The sequence below is a fragment of the Oncorhynchus nerka genome, linkage group LG7 (assembly GCF_034236695.1).
Source record: "Oncorhynchus nerka isolate Pitt River linkage group LG7, Oner_Uvic_2.0, whole genome shotgun sequence".
Taxonomy (NCBI): domain Eukaryota; kingdom Metazoa; phylum Chordata; class Actinopteri; order Salmoniformes; family Salmonidae; genus Oncorhynchus; species Oncorhynchus nerka.
In genome coordinates, this window is record NC_088402.1 from 43385240 (window position 1) to 43395476 (window position 10237).

Here is a 10237-nt window from a genome sequence, read left to right on the forward strand (position 1 = left end):
TATGTGTGGGGTACAGAGATGGTCTAGTCATTCAAAAATCATGTTAAACACTATTATTGCACACAGAGTTAGTCCATGCAACATATTATGTGACTTATTTAGGCTTGCCATTACAAAGTGGTTGAATACTTATTGACTCAAGATATTTCAGCTTTTCTTTTTTTATTAATTGTAAATATTTCAAAAAACATATTTCCACTCTGACATTATGGGGTATTGTTAACAAAATATCTCAATGTAATTCATTTTAAATTCAGGCTGTAACACAACAAAATGTGGAAAAAGTCAAGGGGTGTGAATACTTTCTGAAGGCACTGTATATTATTAGCCTAAATTATGACTCCAATCTGCTCAACATAGTAGAAATAGTAGGCTATTTTACATAAGTCTCAATGCAATGAAAGATGCATGAAATCCTTTATTATAAAGGTGCATTTTTATGGTGAGAATTTGCTTCCCCCAACTTAAATCATGCGGGAGCGAGGAGAAGGACAGAGGAAGAGAGAGGGACCCGACTCAACTCAAACTAAACTGTTTATTGTCCAGCAGAATACATGTCCGACTCCAAACCCCTACAACTGAAAGGATAAGAGCATATCACCGCTTTAAAAACAGAGCTGAGAGCTCTCCATACAGAATGGTTCCCATATATTCTATAAATATCCAATGTTTTTTTTGTCTACCCTACCCCAAACCCATGATCATTTATATCAATAATGTAATTAAATGTTATATTCTTTGACACATTATTGCAGTTACCATCTCACCAACAGGGGGTGCTGCAGCACCTCCAGCACCCATACTTTGCATGTCTATGCCTGTATGTACATGCATGTTCACACACACAAATAAACAGTCTTGCACATCAGATATAAGCCCTTTGACTATTCCTTCACATTGTATAGTAAACAATCGCAGATCAGGCAGATAGACATACCAAAGTGATCTGCATGTATTATCCAGCTCATCATTGACACCACCATTGACATCATTGACACCACACCAAGAGGCAGAAGAACAGCTGTATCTGAGGAGTTTGTTATATTTCCAGTATCGGACAGGAAATTAATGAGAAGATTAGTGTACATTTTCACAATTCTCAAGATGCTCACAGAAATGCTGATTTGCAGGGCAGCTAGCTATGTATACTAGTGGCTTCTCTGTGATGCCACAGAACAGTGCAGTATCAAACCTATTGAGCGGTGTCTCCTTAAGTGGCCTGAATACTTTCCGAATGCACATCATGGTCTTGCAGATTGATGATTAGTGTATGGAGGACAGGACCTTGCAATGTATTTGATTGGGGAATACTGCTCAGCTATGGCACTGGTGTTATTGAAATCTGGACTAAGAAAACTGCATTAATAAGAATTGACTGGCTACTGCAAGCCATGTAAAGTCAATCCCACCACTACAGAACTTGGTCACCTTTGTTACAGCATAATTCACAAAGGACCCAAAAATATGAGGAACCGTATTCCTGCATTGCCCAAAGTAGGCATATAATCTGTAGTTAAGTCATTACAAGCAAACGAGGAAATATCAAATATATTTGTTATAACTTCTGTTCCCACCCTATATTTTATACTTGACAATATATTAGTCATATAATAAAACCTACGTTTTTCAGATTTTCAGTTGATAACTCAAAAAATGTAGTTGTTGAAAGACTTATTAAACTACAGTATCCACAGACGTGTCTCTGGATTTGTACGTCATCATTTTGCCTACAACGAAAACCTCTGCAGTGGTTAACTGGGAGGTGGTGTCCTTTTAATTTACAACACTAAATATTACATTTTATTGGTGTGAAAATCACGTAACAGGGGGTAAGTTACCCAAATTACTATATGTTTTCATATGAGATATGATATAGCTTTAGAGGACTTGCGAATAAAAACTGAACAAATTTCATCCGGCCTAGTTTGGACGTTGCGCCATATTGAATGTAACTGCTAGCTAAGGATGTAGCCAATTAGCTATCATTTTCCCCTGTTGGTCATTTCTCATAACTCTTGTGTATGCTACTAACTACGATTGTTGATGTGACAGGTAATATCCTTATTTCTTACACTTCCAATGTCAACTACCAATTTGATTTGAACTAGCTACAGTAACGTTAGTCACACATTTGCACGGTGGGTAGCGCGAGCTAACTAGTAGGTAAGCTTCTTATAGTTAACATGCTCTAAGTTAGTTATCTAGCTAATTGCTCTGTTATGTTTTAGAAAATTGTCTTGAGTGTAGTTAGCGACCTATAATATGTTTGTGTTGCTAAACTATCAAGTTCAGTCCGTTTTCACATAACTGAATTCAATCGACCCTTCAAACTCAACTCTGGACCTCAAAGTCAAGTCCACTGTATTTTTGTCATTGTTCCCATCTAATCATGGACTGAGTTAGACCTGGGACACCATGTGGGTGCAATAAATTATCAAGTAGAACAGAAAATCAGCAAGCTCCGAGGACCTCTTAGGGTAAGAGTTGCAATAGGCTCAAATCTATGTCTGTGTTGAATGTCTTTACCCATTAGTCTCCCGAGATGAGCAGTTCAGAGGAAGTGTCATGGATCTCCTGGTTCTGTGGACTGAGGGGAAACGAGTTTTTCTGTGAGGTCAGTATCTAACAGCACCCAGAGCAATATTGTCACTCATTGACCAAAAAGTTAATGTCAGCTAAGACATGGGTGGCCAACCCTTATCCTGTGTGTGCAAAAACCTGATTCGGCTAACCTGCTTCAGAGTCAACTGATGGGCAGGTGGTGAGTTGAGGGCTGGAACAAAATCGTATTATTCACAGCCACCTCTTACTACACAAACTCTTTCAAAAAGGAATAGGTCTGATATTTCTCTAATTTCTGTCACCCCTTCTGTCCTCTCCTCCATTGACAGGTGGATGAGGACTACATCCAGGACAAGTTCAACCTGACTGGGCTCAATGAGCAGGTTCCCCACTACCGCCAGGCTCTGGACATGATCCTGGACCTAGAACCAGGTCAGACCAACTCTAGAACCATCTCTACTGCACTCGGAAGTACAGAACATTCCACACAATCGAGATCGGAATACCAATGTTATGGTTGCATCTAGGGTTGTGGCGGTCACAAAAATTGTCAGCTGGTGATTGTCAAGGAAATAACTGGTTGGTCTCACTGTAATTGACCGTTAATGAACTAAAACATATTTGGCATCTCCTGGCTTCCCAACAAACCACTGATGCAGGCCTTTGGAACATCTACATTTTAAAGAGTCTTATATAGCATACACCTTCACAATAAATCCATTATTTATTTTAGACAGGTCTAAAGACCCATGATAGGAAGAAAATGGAGTCCATTTCAAAAGAACAGAATAGCATACTCAGTTATCCTTATGTTAGGTCCTGATCTGGCTATGCCAAATGGCTGTGGGCTACACTAGTTCATATAGCAGACAAACTTGCTTAGAATTCCGTGGTGTTATTTTATAGTATCAAGAATACCATTTTTTTTTTTTACTTTAGTATTTTTAGTAAATATTTTATTTCATAAAGTAAGCATTTCACGCTAGGGCCTAAACCTGTTATATTTGGCTCATGTGGCATAAAATTAGATTTTAGCGTAAACTGCACCTCAGATTGCAGCCCAAATAAATGCTTCAGAGTTCAAGTAACAGACACATTAACATCAACTGTTCAGATGAAACTGTGTGAATCAGGCCTTCGTGGACGAACTGCTGCAACAAAACCACTACTAAAGGACAAGAAGAAAAGACTAATAAAAAGAGATTGCCTGGACCAAGAAACACGAGCAATGGACATTAAACCGGTGGAAATATGTCCTTTGGTCTGATGAGTCCAAATTTGAGATTTTTGATTCCAACCACAGTGTCTTTGTGAGACGAAGAGTTGGTGAACGGATGATCTCTGCATGTGTGGTTCCCACCGTGAACCATGGAGGATGAGATGTGGGGCTGGTGACACTATCAGTGATTTATTTAGAATTCAATGCACACTTAACCAGCATGGCTACCACAGCATTCTGCAGTGATACACCATCCCATCTGGTTTGGGCTTAGTGGGACTATCATTTGTTTTTCAACAGGACAATGACCCAACACATCTCCATGCTGTGTAAGGGCTATTTGACCAAGAAGGAGAGTGATTGAGTCATGCATCAGATGACCTGGCCTCCACAATCCCCCGACCTCAACCCAATTGAGATGGTTTGGGATGAGTTGGACTGCAGAGTAAAGGAAAAGCAGCCAACAAGTGCTCAGCATATGTGGGAACTCCTTCAAGACGGTTGGAAAAGCATTCCTCATGAAGTTGTTTGAGAGAATGCCAAGAGTGTGCAGAGGGTGGCTACTTTGAAGAATCTAAAATATATTTTGATTTGTTTAACACTTTCTTGGTTACTACATGATTCCTTTTGTGTTATTTCATAGTTGATGTCTTCACTATTATTCTACAATGTAGAAAATAGTAAAAATAAAGAAAAACCCTTGAATGAGTAGCTGTGTCCAAACCTTTACTGGTACCGTAGGTACTCCTATTTGATTAAGTCAGAGTTACTAATGTAACTTTAGTTGTTCTACAAACGTTGGGCTATACAGTGCCTTCGGAAATTATTCAGACCCCTTTTACTTTTTCCACATTTTGTTAGGTTACAGCCTTATTCTAAAATTGTTTTTCCCCCAATCTATACACATTACCCCATAATGACAAAGCAATAACAGGTTTTTAGAAATGTAATCCTTCTCACCCCCCTTAAAAGACCTAGATGCACTATTGTAAAGTGGCTGTTCCACTGGATGTCATAAGGTGAAAGCACCAATTTGTAAGTCGCTCTGGATAAGAGCGTCTGCTAAATGACTTAAATGTAAATGTAAATGTCATAAAAACAAACAAATAATATTTACTTTACTCAGTACTTTGTTGAAGCACCTTTGGCAGCAATTACAGCCTTGAGTCTTCTTGGGTGTGACGCTACAAGCTTGGCACACCTGTATTTGGGGAGTTGTTCTTTGCAGATCCTCTCTAGCTCTGTCAGGTTGGATGGGGCGTGTTACTGCCCAACTATTTTCAGGTCTATCCAGAGATGTTCGATGTGGGTTGAAATCTGGGCTCTGGCTGGACTACTCAAGGACATTCAGAGACTTGTCCTGAAGCCACTCCTGCGTTGTCTTGGCTGTGTGCTTAGGGTCGTTGTCCTGTTGGAAGGTCAACTTTGGCCCCCGTTTGAATTCCTAAGAACTCTGGAGCAGGTTTTCATCAATGATCTCTCTGTACTTTGCACCATTCATCTTTCAGAGTGACCCCAGTCCCTGCTGCTGAAAAACATCCCCACAGCATGATTTCCTCCAGACGTGACTCTTGGCATTCACGGCATAGAGTTCAATCTTGGTTTCATCAGACTAGAGAATCTTGTTTCTCATGGTCTGAGAGTCTTTTAGGTGTATTTTGGCAAAAATCCAAGTGGGCTGTCATGTACTTTTTTACTGAGGAGCAAAAGCACTGGCCTATGTCAAGCTACTATCCCCCATAATATAAAAGTTGACCTATTCTGTGCGAGGAAATAAATATTCCAAACATAGTCCGGGACAGATGTGGGATGCGATAGATCCCAAATTAATACAACTAGCATAAAAAAAAACTGTTTTACGCAATGTGGCTGACGCAACAGATCAGAACGTTTCAGCTTAAAATGTTGATAAACTATTAAGCTATTTCTTCACATTCATAAGCACAGCAATGCACACATGGCAGTTAGACTATAAGCGTGAATGTTCCATTAGCGGAAAACAATGACAGCAAATGCGATTATGCATGTAATGTTTTAATTATAAATGCATTTTTATGTTAAATTATCTTCCCCAAACTTGAAACTCACACACTGCTTATGTATGCCAGTTAGGCTCTATACCCCTTGTAAGGCGGATTCATGCGCTTCATTTTAAGGAGTTACTTTTAGTTGTGATACAAACCTTATCAAAATATATAGGCCTATGGGCTAGGCTGCGACTGATTCGAAAAAGTCGCCCAAAAATAGGCAGTAATTTTGCTGGGCATCATTCACAAGTGATAGGCTAATATTGTCACCCATCAGACTATTCTTGATTTAATATTGTCTTTACATATACTACATATGTGTGAAATCTGTTTTGATTTAGAATGGACCATTATCATGCACCTGCGTCTAAAGCCTTACAGAGTACAGACAAGTTTATTATTAAGGCGCATGTTCAAGAAGGGATTTCTGCAGAAAACATTAAGTTGAAATGCCTCTCCTGTGAAGTGTCATATGCCCAGCTTTCTGTAATGGGTCACATGTGCACAATTCTGCTTCTGTGAGTAATCTTTATTTATTTTATTTTTTACCTTTAACTAGGCAAGTCAGTTAAGAACAAATTCTTATTTTCAATGACGGCCTAGGAACAGGGGCAGAACGACAGATTTGTACCGTGTCAGCTCGGGGGTTTGAACTTGCAACCTTCCGCTTACTAGTCCAACACTCTAACCACTAGGCTACCCTGCCGCCCCATATGAATGGCCTCTTCCCCTCTCTCTTATAACCTGTTCCCTAACCTGTTCCCTCTCTTTGTTTTACAGATGAGGAGCTGGAGGACAACCCTAACCAGAGTGACCTCATAGAGCAGGCAGCAGAGATGCTCTACGGGTTGATCCATGCACGATACATCCTCACCAACCGGGGCATCGCTCAGATGGTACAGCAACTACCCTTTTCTGTTTCCAATGTTTGTTGAAAAGCTGCATGTCAAATGTATGCAGCATTATTCTGGAAACGTTTTTCACGTTCTCAATTTATCTCCATCTCTCTTTCTCAGTTGGAGAAGTATCAGCAGGGGGACTTTGGCTACTGCCCCCGAGTCTATTGTGAGAACCAGCCCATGCTTCCCATTGGTGAGTGTGTGTTGGTCTTGTTTGAACGATTACCACTCAGTTAACACTGTGTGGTTGTTTTGATCCACCTCCGAGCACTATTTGCATCATGGCTTTGCATGTTCATAGGTCAGTCTTTGTCATCCAGCCAGATTGCAGCATTCATAACCCAAACTATGCAAAGCTGATCCTCTATACAGTACAGTATCTCTGAATTCTCTGTGTAAGGTTTTTATGTATCATATCACAACCATGTCAGATCCAATCTAATTTCCAAGAGACATGGATGAATACAATAGTGTGCCCGAGCATTTCATAATAACTTCAGACCAGTAATGTGTCAAAATTCTTCCCCCTCTCCGTCCCCCTATCCCTCCCTAGGTCTGTCGGACATTCCGGGCGAGGCTATGGTGAAGCTGTACTGCCCTAAGTGTATGGACGTGTACACTCCCAAGTCCTCCCGGCACCACCACACGGACGGGGCCTACTTTGGCACTGGATTCCCCCACATGCTCTTTATGGTGCACCCCGAGTACAGGCCCAAGAGGCCCGCCAACCAGTTTGTGCCTAGGTCAGTACAACTGTGTCACCCTACAATAGGGGTGTGCATTTTCGAGTCATGTCAACGTAATATACTGAAAGCAAAAGGGTCCTCGATCAATTTCTACTCATTGATAACAGGTAACTTTCTAAGAAATTCCAAGTACATACCAGAGGAAAGAGTCATGTAAATGAAATGTTACCATTAATGCTAATCTCTTTATAGACACCTGTCACACTCTCATCAAGATGTAATGAATTCTCATGTCCTCACAACAGGCTCTATGGATTCAAGATCCACCCCATGGCTTACCAGCTCCAGCTGCAAGCAGCCTCCAGCTTCAAGAGCCCTGTCAAAGCCATCCGCTAAAGCCCAGAGTGAGAGTGGGAGAAAGAGAAAGGGATGATTGAGGAGATGGGTCATCTGCACAAAGCTCCTTACAGATGCCTCCTCTCTGTCCTGCAGACTTTATTATTTAGTTTAGATTAGGATGATTGAGAACAATGTGTAAAGACAAAAACGCCCAGCTTCGATCCCAAACCCTTACACACACATACGCATTTAGGATTCCATGCATCTACGTCACCAAACTCATCGGTGTCGAAACATAAAAGGGGTAGGTGGAAGAAAGTCCATGGATGTTATTGGATTTGACGCCGCTGTTTCTTTTAGTGATATTACCACATGTTGCCCCTATGAACTCGCTCCACGGTGAGTTGTTTTCGGTCCTGTCTTTGGCACAGTTTGGTAAAGGGTCATGGTAGACCATCACCACTGGTTGAATACCAATTCCTCCGCTACCCCCCCATACCCATGTACACTGTGGCTGGCACTCAGAGACCGCTTGGTTGATGATGATGATGATGATGATGATAAGGAGAATTTGTCACTGAGGGTGTTGCCATTTCACCTCTTCTGTAAAACCATTGTTTTACCAAGGCACTTGTGCAGGCTTGTATCACTCTTTTATTGTGTGATACTCAGAGGCCAGTGTGTCAAGGCGGTCATTCACAATACAAGTGTTCTGTCAAATTTGCCTTAAACTTTGAGAAACTGCACAGGTCCTGTGGTTTACAGGAAGTCCACATCTAGGGCATAGTATAGCTGTGCATTTTTACACGCTAGATGTAGGATAGACACGAATAAACCTGAAATGAATTAAATGTTCTAGAAGGACCGGGAAAATACATAACAAAATCACCTGCTGTCTCTGTGTGTCATCCAAAACAACAGTCCTGTTTGTGCGGCACAGTGAGTATGTCAGCTCTGTCACATGTTGCTGGGTTAGTATCACTGCAACAGTACCCATCTCTCCACAACTGCACTGATTTAACTGGTGTCCCTCCACACATTATTGTAGTATTATTTATGTAAAATCTAGTTACAGAAAATCCGTTTTTATTTTGTGATGCAGTTGGGGTTTCGGCGCCCTACTACAGGTGTACTTTTGATTCCTTGTTGCAAAAAGTAGAACTCTTGATATGTTTTGATCCAGAACAATAAGGATGATTTGTCAAGATTATGATTCATGTGTGTCTGTGTTTTTTTGAAACTGTGGAAGAGTGACCAGGATTCAGAATTCTCAATAAACGTTTTCTTTTCATACAATTGTGTTGATTGGTTTATGTATAAATTAGATTGTTATTTCTCCATACTCACCATGACATTTTTATTTTTAAAAATGGAATCCCTTGAAAGTACACCGATACCGGAAATATTGTAGCAAACCACACAGATACAGCTGTACTTCTGCCTCTTGGCCAAATGGTGTCAATGGAATTTTGGAGTGTCTGATCTGTGAAGGAGAGTGATGGAGTGCTGCATCAGATGACCTGGCCACCACAATCACCTGATCTCAACCCAAGAGTGAAGGAAAAGCACCCAACAAGTGCTCAGCATATGTGGGAACTCCTTCAAGACTGTTGGAAAATCATTCCAGGTGAAGCAGGTTGAGAGAATGTCAAGAGTGTGAAAAGCTGTCATCAAGGAAATGGGTGGCTACTTTGACTGGCACTGTACATCAGTATCATTGGAGAAGGATTTCGACAAGGCAATTTTCTTGCCTGCCAAAATCCCACTGCCCCCTTCTATCTTGGGACTGCAAGGCCTGACACACTTCAGAATAATTTTGGTAGCTCATGTTGACCAGTAGTGTGTGCCCCAGAAAGTATTTTATTCTAGCCACAAAATTAAGGAAATTAAAAGGGGGTGGGGGTTCGGCAAGGCTATTTTCTTGCCTACCAACCCCCCCCCCCCCCTTTACCTTGGGACTGCAAGGCCTGGCACACTTCAGAATCATTTTTGTTGACCTATCATGCCCTCTGATGTGTGCTACAGGAATTATCACATAAGGAAGTGGTTATTTCAGAAAACCCTCTACTGTTCTCTCTATCAATCCCTCATCCTATCGTGCTATTCGCTGTAATGGTTTTCCTACATTTTTTTTTTTACACCTTCTCTGTTTTAGTTTTTAAGAATGTAGGTACAGTAGTAATAATAGTAACAATAATAGTAGGTAATAGTAGTAATAGTTACAATAATACATTTAAAAAATTGTACTCTGTGGCGAAAAAGAAAGTTCAAATATGTAAGTCAACATGAGTGCATATCCATAATCACAGTAAACTGTTATAATAATAGAAGAAAACAATACTAATAAATGTATTATATAATAAACAAATCTATGACTATTTGTATTTTGTATTTATTATGGAACCCCATTAGCTGCTGCCAAACCAGCAGCAATTTTTCCTGTGGTTCAGAAAAATGTAGGCAGTTTATACAATTTTTAAAAATTACAATACATTCACAGATTGC

At 40.5% G+C, this 10237-nt stretch overlaps 1 protein-coding gene across 2 annotated transcripts; it reads left to right on the plus strand.

Annotated features, from left to right (window-relative positions):
- The first annotated feature begins 1709 nt into the window (after positions 1-1709).
- LOC115131733 (casein kinase II subunit beta) lies at positions 1710-9028 on the plus strand. Of its 2 annotated transcripts, none has more exons than XM_029663684.2 (7): positions 1710-1829; positions 2534-2614; positions 2892-2994; positions 6589-6704; positions 6825-6900; positions 7261-7450; positions 7699-9028. In XM_029663684.2, exons 2-7 carry the CDS (start codon positions 2543-2545, stop codon positions 7787-7789), a joined length of 648 nt encoding a protein of 215 aa, XP_029519544.1. In that variant the 5' UTR covers positions 1710-1829; positions 2534-2542; the 3' UTR covers positions 7790-9028. The 2 variants fall into 2 exon arrangements, with proteins under 2 accessions (XP_029519544.1, XP_064876607.1); XM_065020535.1 differs by lacking the exon at positions 1710-1829 and adding an exon at positions 2028-2052.
- The last annotated feature ends 1209 nt before the right edge of the window (positions 9029-10237 follow it).

Bases quoted from the DNA above. Each gene is read 5' to 3' on its own strand.
- LOC115131733 (XM_029663684.2), top strand. From the start codon at position 2,543: ATGAGCAGTTCAGAGGAAGTGTCATGGATCTCCTGGTTCTGTGGACTG. The intron at 6,705-6,824 runs GTACAGCAACTA...TCTCTTTCTCAG, and splicing joins ACCGGGGCATCGCTCAGATG to TTGGAGAAGTATCAGCAGGG. The intron at 7,451-7,698 runs GTCAGTACAACT...TCCTCACAACAG, and splicing joins GCCAACCAGTTTGTGCCTAG to GCTCTATGGATTCAAGATCC.